The sequence below is a fragment of the Cololabis saira genome, chromosome 19 (genome assembly GCF_033807715.1).
Source record: "Cololabis saira isolate AMF1-May2022 chromosome 19, fColSai1.1, whole genome shotgun sequence".
In the NCBI taxonomy this organism is placed as follows: Eukaryota; Metazoa; Chordata; class Actinopteri; order Beloniformes; family Belonidae; genus Cololabis; species Cololabis saira.
This window is the reverse complement of record NC_084605.1, coordinates 11,406,531-11,433,135: the sequence shown is the minus strand read 5'-3', so window position 1 is coordinate 11,433,135 and position 26,605 is coordinate 11,406,531. Positions and strand designations below refer to the sequence as shown.

General features: G+C 38.3%; 2 protein-coding genes across 2 annotated transcripts in view; one reads left to right on the top strand and one right to left on the bottom strand.

The window, feature by feature from the left end:
• The window catches only part of mmp25b (matrix metallopeptidase 25b), a 30,769-nt gene extending 19,996 nt beyond the window's left edge, over positions 1-10,773 (bottom strand). The window contains exons 1-6 of the mRNA XM_061708385.1: positions 10,566-10,773; positions 10,157-10,351; positions 8,582-8,664; positions 7,827-7,986; positions 7,396-7,469; positions 5,412-5,544 (exon numbers count right to left, since the gene is read on the bottom strand). Of these exons, the coding sequence (XP_061564369.1) occupies positions 5,412-5,544; positions 7,396-7,469; positions 7,827-7,986; positions 8,582-8,664; positions 10,157-10,351; positions 10,566-10,671 (751 nt within the window). The 5' untranslated portion in view covers positions 10,672-10,773. The remainder of the gene's footprint in view (positions 1-5,411; positions 5,545-7,395; positions 7,470-7,826; positions 7,987-8,581; positions 8,665-10,156; positions 10,352-10,565) is intronic.
• Positions 10,774-20,188: 9,415 nt separating this feature from the next.
• The window catches only part of LOC133419082 (uncharacterized), a 34,997-nt gene continuing 28,580 nt past the window's right edge, over positions 20,189-26,605 (top strand). Inside the window, exons 1-6 of the mRNA XM_061708099.1 lie at positions 20,189-20,509; positions 20,780-20,892; positions 22,121-22,200; positions 23,400-23,671; positions 24,700-24,860; positions 26,291-26,540. Of these exons, the coding sequence (XP_061564083.1) occupies positions 20,467-20,509; positions 20,780-20,892; positions 22,121-22,200; positions 23,400-23,671; positions 24,700-24,860; positions 26,291-26,540 (919 nt within the window). The 5' untranslated portion in view covers positions 20,189-20,466. The remainder of the gene's footprint in view (positions 20,510-20,779; positions 20,893-22,120; positions 22,201-23,399; positions 23,672-24,699; positions 24,861-26,290; positions 26,541-26,605) is intronic.

The window sequence follows — 26,605 nt, the reverse complement described above, 5'->3', positions numbered from 1 at the left end:
CGCGCACATAATAGTCAACAGATATTGATTACCTGATTTGGTGCGCGGCAGTGGACCCACACAGTCTATGATAACCCGCTCAAATGGTTCCCCTATGGCAGGAATCGGATGGAGCGGCGCAGCAGGAATCGTCTGGTTCGGCTTGCCAGTCAGCTGGCACGTCGGGCAGGTGCGACAATACTGGGAAACATCTCTCTTTAACCCAGGCCAAAAGAAGTGTTTAAGAATACGTGCATACGTTTTTGTCACACCCAAATGCCCTGCCCAATCGTGATCGTGAGCTAATGACAGAACCTGCCGTCGGTATGCAGTTGGGACCACAATTTGGACCACTGCGCTCCAGTCAGATTCCTCACAGCCAAAAGGACACCATTTGCGCATAAGCAGTTCCCCTGCGTAAAATCACCGCCACTTCTGTGATCAAAGCTCTGACTAAGTAAGTAAGACTAAGTCTGACTAAGACAAAAATAGTACATTTACAGGGACGTAACAATGTCACCTTTGACTGAACATAAAATCTCAAACCGATCAAATTAATTACTTTTTCTCTTTTGCTTTTCTTTGGATATGCATTTTTACTCTTCACACTAAAAAGCAACTGGGAAAAATTCATTAAAAATTATTCAGCCAAAGTGGATATAAAAAAAGAAAAGAAAACAAACACATGTTAATGGGACTGATCCTGCTACATTAAGCTGGAGTGGTCTGGCATCTCAGAGTCCCATTATGTCAGCATTTTTATTCGCTGCAAAGCATCGCTGGTGTTGCCTTTCCATTCCCTCTTGCCCCCTCCCTCTCCTCTCATCTTTAATTTCTGCTCATCCTCCAGGGTCCCAGCCAGTCATGCCATTAGTAGAAAACGCAGCCCTGCTAATGGGAAGCCAGTTTCCGTCATGTCCGCTTTATGTCGCTGAGCTGTGGAAAAATAGCAGCCTTTTTGCTGCTCAGCCTTTACACTCCACAGCATGACTAAGTCATATGTTGGTCTTTTAAAGGTGTGTGATGCTGCTTGCCAAGTGTCTGACAACAGACGGACACGGTTGATTGGTATTTGGAAAACAAGGTGTTGTATATAAAGAAGATTAATTTAATTATCAAGAGCAACATCCTTTTCCAGGACATTTGACTTGTTTTCATGGGGTGACATGCCCAAAAGTCCAAATAAATATTACACCATATCAGTTTAACGTGTAAATGTGTTGTTAAGTCTTTTCACAGCTTAATCTGCTACAAGCTTGTACAATGTTCCAGCTCGTTTTGACTGTTCAAGAAAACAAAACAGAAAGATTTGGGAAAAGTAATAATAATAATTTAAAAAAAGCTCCCGTCTTGTTAGGCTACAATGGTCCTTCTCCAGAAACACAGTACACTAATCTGATTTAACCCTTTATAGGGCGAGTAACCATATACGGTAATTTCCGTGGACATGAAAAACTACTTTCCCCACACTTCTCAGTGAGGTCTTGAAGTCATGTGAGTTAATCCTGCCAATCAGCACAGATCATGCTTTGTCACTGACAGTGTCATCATGGCATCTGACCAATCAGCAGTGCCCTGGAGAAGCAGGAACTTCATTGATTTTCAAGAAGGGGAAAATTCACATTTTTGCTCCTACCTTCTTCCACACAAAAGTTCATAAAACTGAAACTATCCATGCTAAGTTGATGACACTCACACAGTATGTGCTTGAATGATGGCGCTAACTGATGAGATAAGGGTTGTTTGTGCAGAATTAGTGAAATCAGTGAAATACCGTAGTTAGCATGAATAATGGTGATCCCATATATGATCATACGCCCCTGTGTGGTAAAACTAGTGCAAGTGACTGAGGAACCTTTTATAGACATATGCCAGATACTCTAGTAAGCCATACTTTGTGTATTTTTTACAAATACACCCCCTTATGGTCAAACTAGTTCAAGTGACAGTGTCCTTTTGTAGACATATGCCCGGTGCATCTAGTAAGTCATACTTCAGGCGTTTTCGTTTTACAAATAGCGCATTATAAGGTAAGACAATATTGGATGTTGCATTGGATGTTGCCACAGATTTGTATAGCATAATATCAGTACCACCATTAATTCTAATGCTATTCTTCACTTCTTGTTCTGTGGCATGGTCAATGGCATGGTCAACCTGCCTGCTGCTGGTGGAGAGAGAGGGTCAGGAGGTGATTGGACTGATTGGACGAAATATATGGATGGAGAAAAAGAGAAGCCCTATAAGTCAAGTTGTAACATTTATGGAGAAAAGTTCTAATATCTCTATGAAGAGAGTATCATAAATATTATGTTGTATGTGTTTTTTGTATTTTTATACATATCCAATTTATGGGTACAATTTCACCCACAATGGGCAAGTAGAGTTAGTAGTAGAGCAAGTTAGATACAATGTTACTCGCGATGGGCAAGGAACCATATATGGTAACTTCGTTGACCTTGATTTGCATCAACAATTAAAAAAAAAATGAAAAAAAGAAAAATTGAAAAATACTTTGGTAGTAGCCCCCAGTAACACTCTAGGGTTGAAATTGTACATTTCCAAGTATTTCAATGAGTGCCCTATAAAGGGTTAAGCATCAAAACTGTTTGATATGAACCCAGTTTAAAAGAGTTCAATTTTGACAATTCTCCACTGGATTTCAAAAATAAAAGCCTGTCAATGTAACAACACAACTTCTGGCCACATTGTGGCAGTTGATGTGTGAACAAAAGAACCAAAGGACCACTGACGACAAGATGATTTACTTAGTACTGTTTTGTCCCACTGGAGCTAAACTTTGACGCATCTCACTCCAGGTGGCGATGCATGAACTTTCTTGCGATGTCTCCCTCATGTGGTCAAAAGTGGTATTGCTACATAGAGTGGTTTAAAAATAAATAACCATAAAGAGTTGACTGCTGTGAGAGGAAAACAGTTGTTGTTGCAGAAACAAACAAAACCAGCACATTTAAAAAAAAACAACCCATATATAGTAAATAAAATGAAAAATATAAATGCAGATCTTAGAAGTAACGGCATTACACACAGATTTATTTTCATTTAAAGGGATCCAAGGCCTTCACAAAAGGGTTGACTCTTGGTAGCTATACAATACTAATACAACACTTGACAACAACAGAAACAACACAAATGACTTATGTGAACAAGTGAAAAGACAAATAAATAAGAGCTGAAAGACACTTCATATGAGATGCATCAAGAGAACCAATAGTCTGAGGAAAGTGAGCAGAGCTGAAAACCCTGCAAAGTACGATGATAAAAGGCTTCTGTACAATATTTGATTGATATTTCTGCTTGTAGCTGATTGCCTGGAGCATCTTCTTTTGGTCATGCACAGCCGTCAAAGTCATCGCTGTTATATAGACTGTGTTGCAGCAGTTTCATAGTTTATTCATTTTGATTGTCTGCCTCAAGAGTGTTTGCATTGGATGATATTTTTTTTTCAGTGTGCAAGGACGCTTGATTGTCACTGGCTGAAGGAAAAGTGTCATTAGTTGTGTGTTAAAACAAAGCAAAGGAAACAAAAGAGGAGAAAAGCCCTGCCAATCTGAGTATCTGTCACTCATTCTCTTATGGAGCTGCTTTTTCTTCTGTTTTCTTTTTTTTTGTAATAAACTGAATAAAACCTTTGTCCATAAATAAGTACCTTTAACATAGTGGCTGTTTTGTGATGAACTCAGTTTTGGACATTTTCAAAAGACAAATCTTCACGATGACTGGAGTCCACAGCGTCCATCATCCTTGCCTAGAATAACATCTGACAATATTCCACATTTATCTTCATACACGGATGTCTGTACAAAAATATGCAGTCTCAAAGTAATGGCAGGATAGGCAAGATATCCATTTTTAACTGTATGTTTTTTTTTGTTGAAGTTTTAGTATAAGTGATTGCCTTCACAGTAGCCTTACATAGCTTTTGTTTGGGGAACAAGCTAGCTATCACAATATCATCGAGCTGCTTGAGTTACAAGAAACTACGGTTACACTTAACAATACGCCTGACATCTGCTGGCATATACTTAGTACTACCGAGTCACAGTTTTTTTTTGTGACAAAACAAATATGAGAGACTGGCCTGGTCCGTTTCACAAAGTATTCATCACTCAGAAGACCACTTATTGTCTTTTTGTAACTTTCAACTCCACCTCACGGTGTATTGGTGTCCAAACATCCCTGTTTCCAGTATTTTTCCGTGACTTTTGTTTCTGGAAATGACCCATAAATGCACATTCTTCCTCTATCACCACAGACTCCAGAGTCTTAGTCTTAAATACACCTCAGACTGATGCTAAAACAATGCCAGAATGACCTGAGAACTGTGAAGTGCAACCAAAGCTCTTGGCTGGATTTGTAAACATTGAATGCATTTCGGGTTCTGCAACCCACTGAGGCTTCTCTACAGCTCAGTCCTGCGCTTCCTTAATGCTTGTGTCCAGATATTGATTTTTTTGACACAATTCTTTTTTTTTTTTAACATGCCCTTCCCCCTCCTTCTTGGGTTCCTAGTCACTGATTGTCTGGAGCTCATTGTAGTCTGGCCCAGTATTGACCCAGGTTCTGACTCATGCTCTGCGGCTCAGTTCCTGGGACCTGGACCGGCACTGACACCCCGGGTGATATGAGCCCTGAATGGAAGACACAGGCAGAGGGGAAAAAATGAAATGATCAGTTCGGGCAGCCAGAAAAAACAGTTGCACATTGAAGCAGGTGTTCACTACGGAAGAGTATCAGGGCCATACAGGAGAAAAAATATTTGAGAGAGGAAGATTTTTTTTATTGTGCACTTCGAAAAAAAAGTCGAAATGTCGAGAAAAAAGTTGAAATGTCGAGATTAATGTTGAAGTAAAATTTTTGAAAAAAAGTCGAAATGTCGAGAAAAAAGTTGAAATGTGGAGAAAAAAGTCGAAATGTCGAGAAAAAAGTTGAAATGTGGAGAGTAATGTTGAAGTACAATTTTCGAGAAAAAAGTCGAAATGTCGAGAAAAAAGTCGAAATGTGGAGAGTAATGTTGAAATACAATTTTCGAGAAAAAAGTCGAAATGTCGAGAAAAAAGTCGAAATGTGGAGAGTAATGTTGAAATACAATTTCGAGAAAAAAGTCGAAATGTCGAGATAATGTTGAAATACAATTTCAAGAATAAAGTCAAAATTTCGCCTTTTTTCTCAACAATTCAACTTTATTCACGAAATTTTGACTTTTTTCTCAACATTTTGACTTTTTTCTCGAAATTGTACTTCAACATTAATCTCGACATTTCGACTTTTTTCTCGACATTTCGCCTTTTTATCGAAGTGCATAATGAAAAAAAAATCTTCCTCCTCTAAAATATTATTTTTATTTTTCTCCTGCCTGGCCCTAATACTCTTCCGTAGTTCACACCTCTGTCTGTCAGAGGAACACCCACCTGTGTTGGAGTTGGTAGAGGGCGGACTCTGCAGATGAGGGGAGGAGTAGGCGGATGAGTCAAAACTGCGTGGAGCAGACGGAGATGGAGGTAACATGCAGGAATAAGACGATGCCGACTGGGGAGGAATGGACTGAGAGCAGAAACAAACACAAGAAAGAGATTGATTAGGTTGATACAAAACACTATCATATTATTCTATGTCATTAAATGTGCAGCCGTGTATTGAAAAGGAGTTTAAAGTGAATTTGAATCTGACCACATGGAGGTGCTAGAGTATTGTAAACATGGGAGTGCAGGGCCGCAGCAGCCCGGATTAATATATCTACATGTGCAATAGACGTAATATCTTATTTACAATGTGTTTCTAAAGCCTGGAACAACACAGTCAATTATTGTCTTAATTATTTCATGACTAGTTGATCCATATGTTATAGTATTTACGGTTTAACAAGGGTATAACATCCATGCGTATCACTCAGAAAACAGCACGAGTATCTTCACATTTTTGTAGAATGTTGGAATAAAAACAAAACATAAAAAAACACTGGAAAAATACAAAAACAAAAACTTTAATTAACCAGGAAAACCCCACTGAGATCAAGGAAATGCTTTTTTTTATTATAAGAAAGTCATGACCCAAATGAAATGTTCAGAGTGGTGTAAATAATAAGCAAATAAATAAATAACTACTGATGTCATGAGTCAAGATTGTACATGCTGATTTTAAATCAGTATTTTGGTAAATAAATGAATGAACATATAATAATAATAATAATAATAATAATAATAATAATAATCACAATGACACTACTACTACTAATAATAATAATAACAATAATAATATTAATAATGATATTATTATTATTAGTAATAATAATAATAATAATAATAATAATAATAATAATCACAATGATACTACTACTACTACTAATAATAATAACAACAACAATAATAATATTAGTATTGATATTATTAGTAATAATAATAATAATAATAATAATAATAATAATAATAATAACCTGACTAATGGAGAGCATCTTGTTTTAAGATAGCTTTTCTTCCTAGTGATTCATTGTATCAACACCAACTCTGCCAATCCCAAAGATCCTGGCACACTAACAGAACAATATTATGGAGCAGTGGATAACTCTTCTTAAGAGTCCAAATTTCCAGTTTTAGTCCCTTTCACGTTTAGGATTTATGAATTCCTACTTTAGTAAGTAGGGAAATGAAGCGATACTTTCATTAATGAAATCATTTTCCTATAGACAAGTCTGTCAATTTGATTGCCTAATCTTTTATTCACTGTCACAAAATCAGCGAACAGCAGTAAATCCTTTACTTAAAAAATGACAAAAACAAGATTTCTTTGGGGGATACATAATAACCTATTCAAGTTTTTTTTTTGTTTATGATTTTTATATTTGTAAATGTGCTCTATCTTCATGAAACATGAATTAATGTATCTATTTGTTCTTCATGACAGCTGTTTATCTTCGTCAGATGGTTGAGCTCATGGAAATGCAGTTAAATGTTAAGCCATTTGGATGAATAATGGTGGGTAAAAATGTTTTCTTCTGCTTATGTTTTATCGTCACAACAGTATCCTTCACCCTCTCCACCCCACCCCCCACCTGTTCTCCCATCTCAGGTGATGCAGCAGTGCCACGGAGCCTCTGACCTCATAAAAAAATAAAAAAAACTCATAATGACTCACTCTACTGATGCTTGCTGACAATATTAGTTCATAACAAAATGCTCATCACTATTTTTGTGCCATTAACAATAATAAATGGGATCATAATTAGTGAGACAACTGCAATAACAGGACTAACAGTTATGATAATAATAAGAGTACATCATGCATTTTATGTATTATTAACATTAATTGCAGAAGCTGTGCGATTATCTCCAGATTCTGCTCTGTTTCAGTGACATAGTTTGCAAGGTGATGATGATTGATGAATAATGAATGTCCAACCTGGACTCCGGATGAGAAAACAGACAGCGAACTGTAGCTGGGCAGGGACGACTCAGCCTGACTCAACATGGACCCTGGAGAGAGACACACAGAGCACAGCAAGACGGTGAGCACACACACGCACACACACACACACACAAACAAACAAACACACACACTTCCACTCATGTGATGGGATTATCTCAAGGTGGAAGTGTTTAATATAGATGCACCCTAATGGAAACTCTTACTGTTTGTCTGCCTGTAGATGTCAAGCAGGAGCACTCTGAGGTTTGTAATTATAACCTACTCAAATATTCCTGTCCCCAAATGTATAAATCATGGAGAGCAAATGTAAACTCCTGCTTGCTGTTTCACTGACGTGACGTGCGCAGGCTAATAAGCACATTTACAGTCATTAAGGAGCAGCTTGCATGTGCGCTTGCGTTTACCTGAGCTGCTGCCGTGCTGCTGGTGATGATAGACAGATGTGTTGAAGGATGTGCTCAGAGGGGCTTGGCTCTGCGAACAGGAAGTCACACCACCTGACCTCCTTTGATTGCGGAGCTTCTCCTCCCTCCTCCACTTTGCTCTTCGGTTTGAAAACCACACCTGTCAATCACAAGCATCTTTTTCATTTCTTTTTTTTTTTATAACTTTTTATTTTTTCCTTTTTCACAAATAACAGAACATTTCCCCCATACACAGACAATCAAAAAGTGCATATTAAGTCGACATTAATACAGACAGCAAGATTACTTATTAAGACAATTCCCCTTCTTTTACTACAACCTATTTCTATCAGTATCCAAATACAACACAACATCTCCCCATCTTTGGTCAAAAGTGTCCATTTTCATTTGTAGCCTTGCGGTCATCTGTTCCATGATGTAAACCTGCTTCAGTCTCTGCTTCCACTGTGTTACTGTCGGTGATTTACTGTCCTTCCAATTCACAGTAATCATTTTCTTGGCAATCAGTAACAAAATCCGCAGTATATATCGCTGTTCTGCGTTATACGTTTCCTTTGCTACAGCTCCCAACAAATACACTATAGGATCCAGAGGAACATTTACCTTGACAATATTTTTCATTTCTGCTCTTTTTCATTTCTTAATAATTTAGAGAGCACACCCTCGTCATTTTATTACACGTCAAGGCCACGTCATGCAAACTTGATGAAAGGGTTGAGTGAGAGCCTCCTCACCTGTATCCTGGCCTCCGGTAGATCGATCTTGTTTGCCAATCTCTCCCTTGCAAAAACATCTGGGTAATGCGTCCGTTCAAACTCTGTGGATGACATCACCTGAAGTCAAAAGGGCGTTTGGTGGTAACAGGACCAGTAAGAGCAGCTGCCCGACAGCCCTTACTGCACATGTTCACGTATTCTGAAGAAATAATCAGATATCATTCTGCACGTTAGGTTATTACTTCTTAATGTCAACTTTACTAATTACCTCTCCCTGCAACATATAAATCCAGGAAGCTGAGCTGTATCCTAACAACCCTATTTGAAATATTTATCTGTTGCACTTTGTATAAATTATTTATCTTTATGGAACATGCAGAAAGTTCGAATGGAAGGATTCAAGTTGAGAAGCTGTCTAAGCACTTTATTTCAGAGAGGGCTGACTAAAACTAAGTAGGAGAGAAGTCCTTGGGTTTGAATTTTGCCATCTTTCACCACAGCTGTTTCAGCATAACCTGCATGTGCTCTAAATTGCAGAGACACAGGAAGTGATGTGTGTTATAAAGTCCTACTGATCCACTGTGAGTTTATATTAACAGTACTTTTGGATTTAGAGAATCATTTCTGATCATGGGAGTTAATTTAAAGTTGACGAAGCACTGACATTTGCGTTGCTGACAGGTTGAAATGTGAATATTACTCAGCCGTTAAGTCTGAGTCATGGTGGTGAACTGTGAGGTTTCAGGTCAGTTACTGATAAGCTCTTTATACACTCAAAAGTTCCACACTTTCTGTGTTTTTCCACATTAATTTAACATTTCACCAAGTTCCAACTGATTTTTTTATACCACTTTGTCATTATATTAAGGAACAACATAATTGTAAAAGTATAAAGTTTATAGTGCTACCACATGCTTCGTCTGTCCAGCAAATTGTTTTAATTGGCTTGGTTATAATAGGCGTCCGTGACAACACATGATTGTTATTGTGGCCTGGCTGTGCACTGAGGTCAGTGTACCTCATTAATGTCATTTGCACAGAGTGACCACACTGATACGCTTCCACTCGGCTGCACAGTGGACATTGCGTTCTTATTTAGCTCAAGGGCCTTCTGCAGCCACATCCAGTCAAGGGTGGCTCTCTGATCTCCCTCAGTGGATATATGAGGCTACCAGAGCCAGACTTGATGCATAATACAACCATAGTAATGATGCATTATCAAAAAGTCTGCTGTGCAGGTCGCCAGAGGCTTTTTGGAGCAAGTCGAGAATATTTTAAGAGTTAACATTGTGGATAATTTGCATCTGGAAGTGATCATGACAATGTTTAGTTATCCCTGAAGGGACTTGATAAAGACGCTGTCCTGCCAAAATATACGTAGCCTGATTTTGTATGCGGTCTAATTGTTTGCAATTTAACAAAAAGCTGCAAACAAGGTGTAAAGATTTTAATCTGATAACAAAGGTGTTGGCAGGAGCAAGAAGCAGCAGGACAAGCTGCGTCATGACCCACTGCTGTCTGACTTGCGCTCATGGAGAGCAGCGATTGGTGGACGAGCAAAGCAGAGAGCTGTGCGTGCTTGCATGGCCTGACCTTTCTCCAGAGCCTCGATCTGCTCCTGTGTGAAGCTGGTCCTGTTCCTCTGCAGCTTCCTCTTGAGCTGCAGCCTCAGCTGAGACTCCTCGCCCTCGTCCCGCTCCACGGGGACTCCTCCCCCTCTGCCCGATCCTCCTCCCCCCGCCTCTCCACCCATGCTGCCCTCCGTGTCCAGGAGGCAGCCCTGAGACACTGACAGCCAAGGAGGTGACAAAAAAGATGTTTCTGTGTCAAGAAAATTCCTACAACAGACCGGCAAACATCCACGCTCCAAGATACACGCTTGGAGCAGGTGGAAGTGTTGCACGACAGCTCATTGTCAAGCTACTTTTAGTTTCTCCGTAGCTTAAATTTGGTGACATTTACCCGCTGATCCGAGAACATTGTTGCTGAAATGTCATCTCACCTGTGCTGTGTTGCGTCTGGACGCCGGTGGGGTCATGGTACCAGTTGTTAGGCCCACTCCAGTTTGAGCCGCTCTGCAGGTTCAGCATGGTTAACTTCTCATACATACTATGAAAGTCCAAACCACCATGAAGAGAAATAGGAGGCGTCCCGTCCTGTGCCCGTGCTCGCCCCTGTTTACTGTCACTTCAGATCCTCCAGTTCGTATAGGAGCAAAAGGAAGAGGAGGAAGAAGGAGGAGGAAGAGGAGGAGGAGGGGTTCATATCGCATGAGTTCACACATGGTTGGCATTGTGGTGAATTAGCCTCATGATGACAGACATAAATGGAGTTAGTTACATGCTCGCTGTCGTAGTGTGTGTTTGTTATACATTGCTATGCTAGTATACCACAGGGAGATGAGGTACATTAGAAGCCACTCTGAAAGCCATGACATTTGCCTTTGCGTCTTTCTCTATTCTTGTTGGCGAACTTAAGTATGCATGCTCAAACACATACATGCACCCCCCCAAAAAAACAAATACAAAATAAAACATTTAACATCTACACAATGCTTGCATACGCAAATAGCTTTAGGTATAGGTAGATTTAACTTCAAGATAAACTGCAAAAACACATAATTGACCATTATTACGTGCCAAAATAAATATTTGCCCCACTCTCCCCTTATTTTTTGGAATTTGGTGGGACGTTACTTCCTTGGTGAAAGGCGAAAGTAGGCGAATAAAGATCAGTGCCGTGCCGAATCTCTTAAACGAGCTCCGCGATTAAATGTCAAAGGTCAAACTGGACCGACAGGGACGAGGTGTAACAACTTATTAATCACCGGTAAACCTAATTCCTGAATACATGAACACCGTGGGTGGCGAAATTTATCCCAAGACGTGTGCGGAAGTCAGTTTCAAACACCAGCGCTGAATGAAACACATAAAAACGGCAACAAATAACCACATTTTTTGTATGCAAACTTACCAGTGTGTCCAGGTGAAATGATGAAGAGGTCCTGCGTGTTACTCTCCTCTTCTGTGGACCTTTATTCCCACAACGCTCCTTGTTCTCCTGCTTTGTTGACAATACTATGTGTGTGTGTGTAAAGGGAAGAGTAGGAAAGAGATGAAGAGAGTTGGACAGGGTGAGATAGAGTGAAAGAGGGAGGAGGTGGGGGGCTCTGGAGAGAAATGCGTCTGCGGGCACTCGTGTCCTCCGAGCGATGGGGAGAGAGGGAGAGAGAGAAAGAGAAAGGGAGAGGGAGCCACCGAGGGGTGACAAAGTGAGTCAACATCAGTGTCAAGTTTGAACTTAATGCCAGCGAGAGGAGGAGGGGAGGCCGAGAGAGTGGAGCATAAAGCACAGATAATGGAAAGATCGCAGATGATAAATAGATGATGGAGTTCAATTTTGGACATGAATTACATATAAACACATCCTGAAATTGGTAGAAAGGTGTCTCGTAGCCTGACATTGTTAGATTGATTCACGCTATTAACCACATTAACTAAGCTGTTTTATTTGCACTAAAGAGATGTGATCTTGAAAACTTTAACAAAGCTTTGACATGTCCAAACACCTGCAGCTCCTTTGTGCAGCGACTAAAAAGTGCTGCAAGCTCAGAAAATGAATTTCACTGTGACATCCGGATTTCTCTTTTCTGGTTAAGAAAATGAAACAGCAGATGATTTTATGCCTCACAGTGGAATTATGACAGAAGTTTAACTTATTATTAGAATTAGAATTAGAATTATTCGGTTACTGGAATATATAAGCACATGATTTTAGATATAAATGCAAATAAACTAGTTTTGGATACTTAGAAACATTCTAAAAAAAATATTCAATGATATTTATGGAATAAACTAATCATAATTTGCATCCATTCGTCCAGCCATCCTCAGTTTTTCCTATTCAGGAGCACTAGGATCTTCTGGAGCCTATTTTTACTGTCCTGATAGGCCGGGTGTAGCCTGGACGGACTAGCAGGGTCACGTAAACAAACCGCCAAAAATGCTCACACCCATTCAGTGTGAAGCACCAATTCACCTTAAATACATGTTTTTGGATTGTGGGAGGAAACAGAATACCTGGAGAGAACCCACACAAGCACGCAGACTCCATACTCAAAGTCCCTCACACTGAATGTATATTCCCTTTAATGAAATGAAATTCTAAACCAAAGTATCACAGACACAATAAAAGGTAGCTGCTGAATAAAATCTGGATTTCATAATAAATCAAAAACCTTAATGGTTCTAAAAAGAAAAGATAGAAAAAAACAATGACCATAGATCATAAATTTGTTGTCTCAACAGTTTTCAATTTTCAAGAAATTTCAGCATCATAAAATGATGATTTAATAAAGTTAATTTTGTCCATGGCTTTACAATTTCATTTGCTAATTCTTTTCAGTCAGGTATTTAAAAAAAAATCATACAATGATGTTAGAATACTTTTAGGATGTCTTGCGTCGAGTAAAGTCAGAGAAAGAAGTCTTTGAAGGCTGTTCCAGATTGCAGAAAGGAAAAAACACCTTTGTAAGACATCTACATAAAGAGCTCCAGGCTGACCTGCAGCAGTCTGGAGTGCTGGCTTCAACCTGTAACACACACGGCACACTGAAACATGTATGCCTCTGCAGGTTAGGGCCGAAGAGGTCACCACTACTGCAACACACGCACCAATATCCAAGACCAATGTTCGCAACCATTCCCTCACTATCCTTTCTGTGGTGAAGCTCCTGCAGTAAACTGGTGGAGTTTCTATCTTGTGATCAGAGAGAAGGTGAACAAGATTAATTCAAGTCCAAATAAATATGGTCCTTGTCAGTCCAGTTCATTATCTATTTATTGCATTCAAAATATTTTGAATATACTTTGTGTAATTTGCATTTATTGAAAAGAAATCAGTTCATCAGTTTTCTCTGACCAGCACCGAAATACATCATTTTATAGATTCTCTTTTGATTTTTATTAGCTAGAATCAGTGATGGCATGTTGAGCCATTAAAGAAATGCCTCACAGTAAATAAATCCTTAAAAAACAAACAGAATCAACACATATTTCCAGATTGAGGATGATTCCGGTCACTGGGTAATATGCTGAAATTCAGAAAGACATCTTGTGTTATTAAAATGTGAAATGCCATTATTGTGTGAATAATACAAAAGAAAAATGACCTACCTTTGTCTCGTTTGCATGAGATCCTGTGAACATTGTGTTCACAATTTTATCGTGTTCACAAGTTTATCGTTTTTAAATAAAGCTGTTCTTGATGTGCAGTAACAGTAATATATTATTTTTCTCCCAACTGCAAGTCATTTGTCCAGACAAATATTGATATTCAGAAGGGTTAACATCTTTTTTTCCTTTTTTTCTTTGTCTTCAGTGACCAACATCATTGACACCTGCAATACATTAAAAAAGTTGGAGAAATGTATTCCTATTATTGTGGAAGCTCATTCATATTTTAAATCGTACATTTTAATAATTCAGGAACTAAGGATACAAATTAATACATTTTTTTGGGGGCATCTGTGTTTTTAATTGCTGACTACAAGTATTTTTGCTGCACAGAAGACCACGGTTGTCTTCTGAGTCTCATGATGAGTCATACATTTTTAGTAGGACACGGATCTGGACCGCAGGTATAGGCCAGTCAAACACACACACACACACACACACACACACACACACACACACACACACACACACACTGCACCATGGTAAGTCATGCAGAATGAGGTTATGCTTTATTGTGATAAAACAACTGCAGATCTGATGTAAGAAGATGTTCTCATGGTTGCTATTGTCTCTAAACAGTTACATTATACAGTCGTGCAGTCCATGTGCACGAATGAACCCTCATGTCATCACTGGCTCCTACACCATTTACTGAACCCCATCTTTCACATCTTTAGCACATAGAAATCAATGTCACTATTTTCCAAAAACACACTGTAACACGATCTCATCGTACCATAAAACATGATTACTTTGTCTTTCAGTCCACCTGATGTGAGTTTGAGACTCTCCAAATTATTTTTCAGATTTTTTTAACTGATCAATTATTCTTCAAGAGTTCAGGGCAAACTGTTGAACTTGACAGGACTAAATCTCTGGTGGAAGCTCATTTTATATCGAATCCTGTCACCAAACAATCTGCTGATTGTAAAATTTGAATAGTGTTACTAGTATTTTCTATACACTTTTCTTTATTCAATGCTTCTTCTGCTCTGCCAACTGGTTTAATTGTTTAGCTGGCATCTGGATTGTAATTGTATTTGCTAACAAAAATTCATTCGAATTAGTAAAGTAGAGATTTAAGTTAAGTACAGCCCTAGATCATTTTAGTATATATATATATATATATATATATATATATATATATATATATATATATATATATATATATATATATATATTATATTATATAAATTATATAAAGTTAAATCTGTGCAAATTTGTGCAAGAACGTTGGTTTATAAAACATTAGCAGTATCTGTTTGTGCTGCATTATTATTCTATTGTTGATATTCCTGTGTTGATACATTTTTAATATATATCGTGCAGCCCCACTTTTAAGTTTTTAATCTGTAGTCAGATTAGAAATTTTCAAAGAAAATAATTACTTCATGATCTCATATCATCAGGGTCTAAATTTGAAAAAAGAAAATCTAATGGCATAGACTGCATTTGTGAAATTAACTGTTTTGCCAAAAATTACCCAATTAATTTATTTGTTTTTGAGACTCAATTGAGCTGCAATCAATTCAAAAAAGGCTAATATTTTGAATGATTGTTTTATTCGTTATGATGCTATAATTTAGTGGCCCGAAACCAAAAAGTTAAATGTTGATGACAACGAAATATAGCGAATGTTGTTTGATTTTCCAGTTTGAAAAGAAAAAGTGTTTGTTAATTAATCACTGAGAAATGACTCAAATTATGAATAAGTTATAATTAAAGATTTCTGATGCAGTTTTCTCTCAACCACATTATTTGCTTTGCCCTGGGATATTATGCGAGCTACTCCGTCGCCGCACCAGTATTTTAAGCCAGTGAAAGTGCAGCTGTTCTGCAAACACCCAGGTACTGTCTCCTGGCTACACAGGTATTTTTCTTCTGCTTTAAAACATTTACCTTTGAGCTGTGGGGCAATGAACAAAGACACTAGCAGGGCCCGGAGCAGGTGAAAGGGCCGGCATACAGGAAAGATTTGTGATGGACACATAAGGTCTGATGAGGTGTAAGCTCTGACGCAGGTATGACGATATATACGGCAGAGTCAAAGAGTGAGAACACAGTAGAACCAGGGTTTAAATATATCTCTTTACAGCGAAAGGGAGAGATAGAAGATGGAAGTGGGGATGCAGAGGGGAGAGAAAGAGAGAGTTAGGAGGAAGTATGTGACTTTGGGGTGGGTGTAGGGGCTTGGGGATGTGGAGGGTGCCAGCTTGTTTTATTTCCGGTTGACAAGACTTTGCGCTCCCTTTCTCTCTGTCGCTCCCTCTCTCTTTCATACTCTGCTATTCTTTCTCTGCTGCCCCCATTGCACCCCCCTCCTACCGCCCACCCCTTTCTCTGTTACTTTCCTTCCAGAAGCGCCTTGGAGGAAGGAAAAGACTTGACAAGTTCAAAGGTAAATAGTATTAAGAAGCAGAGGTGGAAGATGCATGTAGACACTCAGCTTAAGTAAAACAACCACAAAAGTCCTGCATTCAGCAGTTAATATGTAAAAGTCAACATTTTCAATCTGACAAATGCAGCGGGGTTACAGTTGAGGGGGAATCCAGATAAACTACACTTTCTCTGCTTTTGGGTAGGTCATCTGAGCTATTTTTTGATACCTGGAAAACAACAACAAAGACAAAAATTCAGTCTGTTACAGCTCCATAACTTTGACTCCAAACTTAAAAACTTTAGGGGTATCGGAGGAGATATTTCAGAGAATGGTATTTAATGAATTTTTTAAAGTAATAGAAAAAAATAAACTGACATTTTTGTTTTCTTGTAATTGCAATAGAAAATTATAGAGTTAACATTTTCACAAAGTTATTAGATGATGCTACTGAATACATTCTAGGAAAAAGAAAATACTTTTCAGCTCCTTATGAACTATAAAACAGAAATAAGGCATAAAAAATGTTACATCCATTTGAGTCAGAGCAGATGTCCTCTTTGTATAGCGTATTAGACGCTATACAAATAAAATTGAATTGAATGTACCATGCTTTCTTACAGGGGCCTGCTTCTTATTTGTCTCTAAAGTGTGTGTAGTGGAAGTATGTGGTGGCCAAAATTAAAAAAATAGCAATGTATGAGAACTTAGATGTTTTACTTCTTTGAATACTGAAGTAAATATACTTTAAACCCAAGAATGAGGGGGTGAGGGTAACTGAGGTAAAGTTAAAAGTAAATGAGAGTAGTCTTTGTTTGGTCAAATCAAAAATAAGACAAAAAACAACAAGATTTTAATGCAGTACACAGTCGCCCATCCCACCCCTTTTGTTTTTCAAAGCGCTAACCCTTTTGTTTTGCAGAAGTCACGGTTGCATCTTATTCGGTTCCAGTCGTCGGAATGTGGTCTAACCTATGTGATCCCTATGTGCTGAGTACAATAATGCGTGTGTATGTGTGTGAGGCAGCGCGTGCTTCGCTGCAAAGATTCATGTAGCTCCGGGACATGCATTTTTTTTAGTGCATCTTGTTAGTTCATTCCTGTCACCTCTCTCTCCCTCTCCCCTCCCACCATCCCTTGCTTTTTCAGCGCTGAAGGGGGGATGGGGAAGGGGAGGTGGATGAGGGCCGGGAGAGGGGAGGCAGTGGCGATGGAGGCAGTCGCCATGGTTACAATGCCATGACAAATATTCATCAAGTTGTTAAAATAAAAACAAACGGGAGTGCATTACAATTGCTCCCACTGACTGGATTCAATAATGTGTTCATATATTATGAGTGAGACGAGCAGAGTGGGAGGCCCCACACACACGCACAAACACGCACATGCAAAAATGCTGCAAGTGACAAAAAGTGAATGTCTACACACCTGAAGGCAAACACATGATACACACACACACACACACATTTAAGTACATTTCAATTCTTTTTGTGCAACTTTATTTTCCTGTTACCTGCCTATGGAATTTCCCGTGACCACTTTCATGAGTCTTTCCTCTTTTCTCTTTGTCCCTCCATCTCTTCCTCTTCCTGTACTGTTGTGTAGCCTCAGGCAATACTGTGATGTGTCCTCCCTCTGTCCCTCCCTCCCTCTCTCGCTCTCTCTGTCCCTGTCACCTTCAATTGCTCTGTGAAACTAGACACACTGCCTGGGGCAGGGAGGCATGGAGGGGAGGAGGCACGGAGGGGGAGACATGGGGAGGGATGGAGGGAGGGAAGGAAAAGAGCAAAAAAAGAGAGACAGACAGCTTCATAGACAGACAGAAGGAATAAGCCTTTGGTCACACGTAAAAGAAATAGGATTGCCACAGTCAAGATGTGTGCACAAACCCGAAAATCCATCATGTCAATATTGACAATCCAACCCACAATGCAACAGTTCAATAGCGCATTGCTTATAAGAACAGAAATACATATTCAGACTCTTTAGGGCAGAGTTTGACCCCTGGCTTTGCTCTGTGAGGATGCAGTTTATTTTGTGTATGTCTTACGGCAGTTGCCCGTCCTCACTCAGACACCTGTCAGAGTGGTTTTCACCAAGGTAGGAGTTAAAACCTGGACCTCACAGGGCCTCGTACAGTAAGTATATTAAAACTTCCAGGGTGTCCAACTACAGATCAGGTTCAAGCTGAACAACTCCCACGACCATACTTTAAATTCAAGTATAGCTTTTGACTGTAAAACACAAAATAGGTCAAACAATGAGGAGAAAATGTTAAAAGTCCTTTTAAATTGAATAATTTGGTTGACACAGAGCATCATGAAGGTCTGCATTTTGTTTTGACAAACATGTCGATGTCTTTTTACTTATTTATTGCAACATTTTTTTGTGTAGTTGTTGGTACATGTAGGCCAATAGATATTTTGAATTTGAATTTGAATTTGAATTTATTCACACTCACACATGTGAATTGGTCTCCTGGAGAAGCTATCAAAAGCTTATGGTAGGAGCCAATGAACATACATACAGTAGGCAGGAATACATACATACACTTGCACTTAATACACACATAACACAACAAAACAACATGCACATTATACTAGACTACCACTTACATGCAACATATCACATTACAAACACTTAACATGAAACATTTTGTGATCCCGGAGTGTACGTTTATATATATATGAGCTTAACAATTGGTTCTTTAACTGCCGTTTAAATATGGAGATGGACTGTGACTTTTTAAGGTTATCATTCAGCTCATTCCAGATCTGTGGTCCCCGACACACAACACTCATACTTGTTCCCACAAGTTTACGTTTTTTCCCTATAATGAGGTGTTTGTGTCTAGTATTGTGGGTGTGCTGGGGAACGGAGATTGGGATGAGTTGAGTTAGTCTGGGATTCAAACCTGAGACCACCTGATATATTGTACACGCATTTGGAAGTAGTTATATTCTTTGAGTCGATGAATACCATAGACAGATGTCGAGTAGGTGAGTAAAATTCAGTCCAAGAGATGGCACGGATAATTTTTTTCTGTAAATCTTCTAATTTTTTTAGATGACTGGGGTAAGTATTACACCAAATAATATTGCAGTAATTTAAATGAGGTTCAAACAAGGTTTTATAAAGAGTGAGAAGGGCAGAGCGTGGAAGCAGGTGTCTCAGTTTGAAAAACAGACCGACATATTTAGATAATTTTTCCACAAGGTGATCTATATGACATTTAAAATTTAGACAGTCATCAATGATCAATATTGGGGGATCTTTGCAAGAGAGACAAATAAGACAAATAATGTTAGAATGAGGCAATAAAAATTAATACATAATTTAAAAAGTCTGTGACAATACATGCATCAACTGTAACTATTCCACTTCTTTTCATGATGAAACAGGAAAATGCAATTACTTTTCACATACATGCATTTTGATCCTTTTGTTTTAAGCAAATTCGCCTCCTGAATTGTAGATGCCAGACTGTAAAATTGCTGCCAGAAATTTGGCCTACATGTCCGTCTACATGTAAATACACCTCAGCAGATAAATATCACCTAATTTCCATTTACTTTACTTTGTACTGATGCACTATGCACTCTACTGGTGTAATGTCTTATGTTTAATCAATGTATAAATATTTTTTCTTACAAAAGGAAGAAAAAAAGAAAATAAATCTGGCCCTACATAAATAAAATCACAATTAAATCCTCCCCTTTTGTTTAAGTTTTCCAGAAGTAATTTCCTTTTGTTTACATGTCTATAACTCCTTTTCAAAGCCCTGAAATGTGTTTTTAAGTAAAGTGAACGGTTGTTGTGGTTGTCCTGCATGACTTTTTGTTTCATATAACTACATTTGGCATGATACCAGCACCTTTTTCATTTACAATGGAAGCAGGATGTGATTGGTCCGTGTGACATTCCTCCCACCTGATTGGCTCAGGTGAATTATGGGGGCGGGACGTGGCTTTTGACTGGCTGGGGCCTCGCAGGTAATCTGTTGCTTCATCTCATCGTTTCCTCGAATTTCACCTGCAACTCCCAGGTTATCAGAGAAAACCTCGTACCCTATTTTTCTGAGATAATTCTCCTTGAGGAGTGGTTTTGAAACAAAGGAGATGCATCTTTTTTGACACAGACTTGTCTTGGAGGTTTTTTTTCTATTGGCTACAACAGGTTTTTAGGATTGCACGTGTGGTATTAGAGAAATTAAAAAAAGATAGTTACAGAGATAGATACAGTGATTGAAGGCTTAATCCATTTCTAATACTTGGAGAGGGAAACGCCACGCAATGTCGACGAGCTTGTTTGCTGGCGTTGTTTTGGGTTTACTCGGTGAGTATCGACCTCCACCTCCGATTCTTTTTTTTTTGTCTGTTTGAAAAAACAAACAAGGCTGATTTTTGGTTCCGCGTTACATCAACGCAGCGCCTACGGCGCAACGTACTGCGCGAGTCGCCGTACACTACGGCGTAGGCTCTGCGTCGATTTAACGCGGAACCATAATTCAGGCTTTAACTGCGCCTATTTGGTTTCGGTGGGGGGTCACCTTTCTGATTCACCTTTTCAGTTTCGGTCACGAATGCATTTTCCGCTTTTATTTAGGTACTTTAGGTTCCTCCGCGCAAGAATGTGGCCGTCCTCCCCTAATGGAGAACAGGATCGTGGGGGGGATGGACGCCATGGACGGGGCTTGGCCCTGGCAGGTGGACATACAGGTGAGTCCCGCTTAAAAAACACCTTTCTGCGCTCTCATTCACAAATTACAACCTCGTATTCACACAGTGGCGTCAATTCAGTGGAAGCTAAGGTATGGCAAGGTTACGAGTCACAGAACTTAACTAGAGTATCAATCAACACGTCCAGCAAATACTCATCACAGAAGTTTATGTAGCTTATGTGTGGTCAAGAAAATTGGAACTTTTTCAAATGCAGTCTCGCTCACTGCAAAAACTCAAAATCTTACCAGGAATATTTGTTTTATTTCTAGTTAAAATGTCTAATTATTAGTCAAAAAATCTCATTACACTTAAAACAAGAGTCATCACCAGAAAAATTACTTGTTATTTTACCATGTTCACCTGTTTCAAGTAAATTTTCACTTGAAATAAGAAGAAAAATCTGCCAATGGAACAAGATTTATCTGCTCATTACAAGCAAAAAAATATTGTTCCACTGGCAGATTTTTCCACTTATTTTAAGTGAAAATCTACTTGAAACAGTTGAAAATTGTTGTTTTTTCCAGTGACGAGTCTTGTTTTAAGTGTAATTAGATTTTTTTTACTAAAATGAGACATTTTAACTAGAAATAAGACAAATATTCTTGTTAAGATTTTGAGTTTTTGCAGTGATCCATTTTACTTATCCTGTGAAGGACAGAGGCATATTGATAAGTTCAGAAAACTGTTTTTTATTGTTGTGTTTTGATGTATTTGATGTAAGCCCAGTGGATATTTAAAGCTTACAGAAGGCTGCATTTAACTGCTGCTATGTCATTCCTGCAGTATTTCTGCAGGTGTTTTTGAGTCTTGTCTTAAATGTAATGAGATTTTTTTTTTTACTAAAAATTAGACATTTTAACTAGAAATAAGATAAATATTCTTGTTAAGATTTTCCGTTTTTGCAGTGTATAATAACTAGTGAAATCGATCATGTTGTTCTGATTTGCATTTGTAGTTATTCTATATGTATTAAGTAATAGAATAATCAATACAAATAGACACAGAGTAATTCCATAAATGTATTAAAAAAACAAACATTTACATTTTCCCTTGAAGCCAAGGTGTGGCGGCTGCCGTACCTTGCCATACTGAATTGACGCCCCTGTATTCACATAAGACTGTGTCCGTGGGTAGACGTGTGAGGTTTAATGTGGGATTTGTGTTTTTAAACTGACCCCCACTGTGATGCAGAGGTGATTCATTGTTTTCTCCCCTCGGCCTCAAGACACGGTCTGATGGTCATATCTGTGGAGGCTCCATCATCACAGAAAACTGGATCCTGTCAGCAGCACATTGTTTTGCCAAGTAAGAAAGCTCTCAGACAGAAATCAGCAAGTAAAACCAAAGATAAGCTCCCTGATAAGCCTTTGAGTCTTTTATCATATTCTTGAGAAACCTCTATGTGGTTAAGGCAGGGGCGAAAATCCTGTTTCATAGTTGGGGGGGACAATAAACAGTAACATTTTAGAGAATAAATCCAGGGGTGGACAAGGAATAAAAGTTTTAGCCTTCCTTTAATACAGCATTTTGACATTTTCAACTCTATCTCGCAAACAGGCAGAAGACCTTTCTTAGAGTAATACAAAACAATGGTATTAGGTGGAAGGTGGCAATAATACAGCACATCTGACATAATACACTGCAAAAACCCAAAATCTTAACAAGAATATTTGTCTTATTTCTAGTTAAAATGTCTCATTTTTAGTTAAAAAAAAATCTCATTACACTTAAAACAAGACTCATCACTGGAAAAAACAACAATTTTTCACCTGTTTCAAGTAGATTTTCACTTGAAATAAGTAGAAAAATCTGCCAGTGGAACAAGATTGTTTTGCTTATAAGATAAATCTTGTCGCACTGGCAGATTTTTCTACTTTTTTCAAGTGAAAATTTACTTGAAACAGGTGAAAATTGTCAAATAACAAGTTATTTTTCTGGTGATGACTCTTGTTTTAAGTGTAATGAGATTTTACTGTTTATTATTATTTTCGGTTTCGGCCACAAATTTTCATTTTGGTGCATCACTACTAAATACTACTGCATTGTTCCAAAATTATTAATTCTGTCTCAAATTATTCTAGGGGGGGACAGCTTTACTAATGGGGGGGGACTTGTCCCCCCTGTCCCCCCCGGGATTTTCGCCCCTGGGTTAAGGCCTTTTAGGAAATGCTGACATTTTACAATTTCAGCCATATTCAACATCTTATATTTGACGAATAATAGGTATGATTATTTTTTGCTTATTTTAAACAAGTTTTGTACACAAAAACAACAAAAATGGCAGTGTGGGGCTCATTCATATACCTCATTATATCTCTTTTAAATTTGATAGTTTCACTCAGAATATCGTCACACCCTGTTCAGACACATAAACCTGCAACACATAAAGCCTTTAATGCCTCGTCTTTAGTTACTGTAGAAAGTAAAGGTTTCATATTTCAGACTCACTTAAGGTTCCTGCCTAGCAAGTTTAATTGGGTGTCTCTCTCTCCATCCTGTTTCAGCCCGTCCGACGTGAGCCCTTACATCATCTACGCCGGTCGGTACCAGTTGAACGGCCTCAATCAGCATCAGTTGACACGTTACGTGAGCCGGATTGTGATCCCGTATGGTTACGATGAACCTCATAATGGCAAAGATGTGGCACTGGTGCAGCTGTCCACGCCACTAACTTGGTCAGATCATGTCCGTCCTGTGTGTTTACCCGCCTCCAGCACCTTGTTCCCAGCTGGAATGAGTTGCTACGTAACCGGCTGGGGAAACGTCCGGCAAGATGGTAATGTTGGCTAAACTGTTTACATCATGTTCATGGCTAATTCTGTCTTCTGCTCAAGTGAAAGTGAGTTAATATTGTCTTTCAGTTTTGTGAAAGCTTAATGGTTTAAGAAAATAGTACCTTCTGTTACAGAATAATTAGTGGGGAGTAGAGATGGGCGGTATGGACAAAAAAATGTATCACGATAATTTCTGGCATTTAACCCAATAACGATAAAAAAAAATACCAATACAAAATGTGTCATCAACGGGAATATTTCTTTCTTTCAGGCTCATTTCTTTCTTTCTTTCTTTCTTTCTTTCTTTCTTTCTTTCTTTCTTTCTTTCTTTCTTTCTTTCTTTCTTTCTTTCTTTCTTTCTTTCTTTCTTTCAGGCTCATTTCTTTCTTCTTTCTTTCTTTCAGACTCATTTCTTTCTTCTTTCTTTCTTTCAGACGCATTTCTTCTTTCTTTCTTTCATGCTCATTTCTTTCTTTCTTTCTTTCTTTCTTTCTTTCTTTCAGGCTCATTTCTTTCTTTCTTTCTTTCTTTCTTTCTTTCTTTCTTTCTTTCTTTCTTTCTTTCAGGCTCATTTCTTTCTTTCTTTCTTTCAGGCTCATTTCTTTCTTTCTTTCTTTCATGCTCATTTCTTTCTTTCTTTCTTTCATGCTCATTTCTTTCTTTCAGGCTCATTTCTTTCTTTCTTTCTTTCAGGCTCATTTCTTTCTTCTTTCTTTCTTTCAGGCTCATTTCTTTCTTTCTTTCAGGCTCATTTCTTTCTTTCTTTCAGGCTCATTTCTTTCTTTCATGCTCATTTCTTTCTTTCAGGCTCATTTCTTTCTTTCTTTCTTTCTTTCTTTCTTTCTTTCTTTCTTTCAGGCTCATTTCTTTCTTTCTTTCTTTCTTTCTTTCTTATTTCCTCAATTTATCGTTTTTACCGTGAGATGACAAATTCTTACCGTGGGGAATTTTTTTGACGGTTTACCGTGAACGGTAAAATATCGCCCATTCCTAGTGGGGAACCTAACAACATTAATTTATACCCCCTTAGTTCCTCTATCAGGAGTTGGGACTCTGCAGGAAGTGCAGGTGCCAGTCATCTCCCAGAGTTCATGTCAAGAGATGTACGTGACGGACCCAACGGAGGAGGTGGACATCCTGTACGATATGATCTGTGCTGGATATCAAGAGGGTGGCAAGGACTCCTGCCAGGTACTGTTGGGTCAGCTGTTTGCATAGTTGTTTACAGTACTCGAGTTGTAAAAAAAAAAAAAACAGGGGGGGTGGTGGATTTTATCATATGGGCACAGATAATTTGTGCTGATTACAAATAATATAATATATTACAAATAATAGCACTGACCAAAACACCTAAAGTAATGACATAGCAGCAGTTAAATGCAGCCTTCTGTAAGCTTTAAATATCCACTGGGCTTACATCAAATACATCAAAACACAAAAATTAAAAACAGTTTTCTGAACTTATCAATATAACTCTGTCCTTCACAGGATAAGTAAAATGGATCACTGCAAAAACGCAAAATCTTAAGAATATTTGTCTTATTTCTAGTTAAAATGTCTCATTTTAGTAAAAAAATCTAATTACACTTAAAACAAGACTCATCACTGGAAAAAAACAACAATTCTCTGTCTATTTGTATTGATTATTCTATTACTTAATACATATAGAATAACTACAAATGCAAATCAGAACATGATCGATTTCACTAGTTATTATACACTGCAAAAACTGAAAATCTTAACAAGAATATTTATCTTATTTCTAGTTAAAATGTCTAATTTTTAGTCAAAAAAAATCTCATTACATTTAAGACAAGACTCAAAAACAACAATTTTCACCTGTTTCAAGTAGATTTTCACTTAAAATAATTAGAAAAATCTGCCAGTGGAACAAGATTTTTTTGCTTGTAATGTTTGTTTTTTTTAATACATTTATGGAATTACTCTGTCTATTTGTATTGATTATTCTATTACTTAATACATATAGAATAACTACAAATGCAAATCAGAACATGATCGATTTCACTAGTTATTATACACTGCAAAAACTGAAAATCTTAACAAGAATATTTATCTTATTTCTAGTTAAAATGTCTAATTTTTAGTCAAAAAAAATCTCATTACATTTAAGACAAGACTCAAAAACAACAATTTTCACCTGTTTCAAGTAGATTTTCACTTAAAATAAGTAGAAAAATCTGCCAGTGGAACAATATTTTTTTTGCTTGTAATGAGAAGATAAATCTTGTCCCACTGGCAGATTTTTCTACTTATTTCAAGTGAAAATTTCCTTGAAACGGGTGAAAATGGTCAAATAAGTTATTTTTCTGGTGATGACTAAATGTTGAAATAGCAGTAAAACCACATTCATTGATGAAATGACATAAGGGATGGAAAGGAGGGATGGCAGTTTTACAGGGGGGATGATTTTGACCGTTTTTATTTCGGGGGGGGTGCCATCCCCCCTCATCCCCCCTCAACTCGAGTACTGGTTGTTTACTTCCACAGAACTTGTATTCCCCCTTTTCTGCTGCTTAATTTGAGACGTTGTGTTTCAGCACTTTGATACCTCCCAGAGGTGTCGTCTGAATAAGAATGTATGTACTTGTCTCGCCCCTAAGGGGGATTCAGGAGGCCCCCTAGTCTGCCAGATGGTAAATGGGACCTGGGTGCAAGCTGGAGTCGTGAGTTTTGGGCTGGGCTGTGCCAACCGAAACAAGCCAGGTGTGTATACCAGGCTGACCAGCTACTCTGGCTTCATCAGGAACACGATACCAGAGATCCAACTATACGGCCGAGCTCATCGGAGACGGAGTGGGACTGTTGCTCTGCTGGTCGGATCCCTGTCCACTCTACTGATGCTGGTTCAAATATGAGATGCCAGGAACACATGATTTCAGGGAGGTTGCACATATAAATGGTGTGAATGAAGGAGA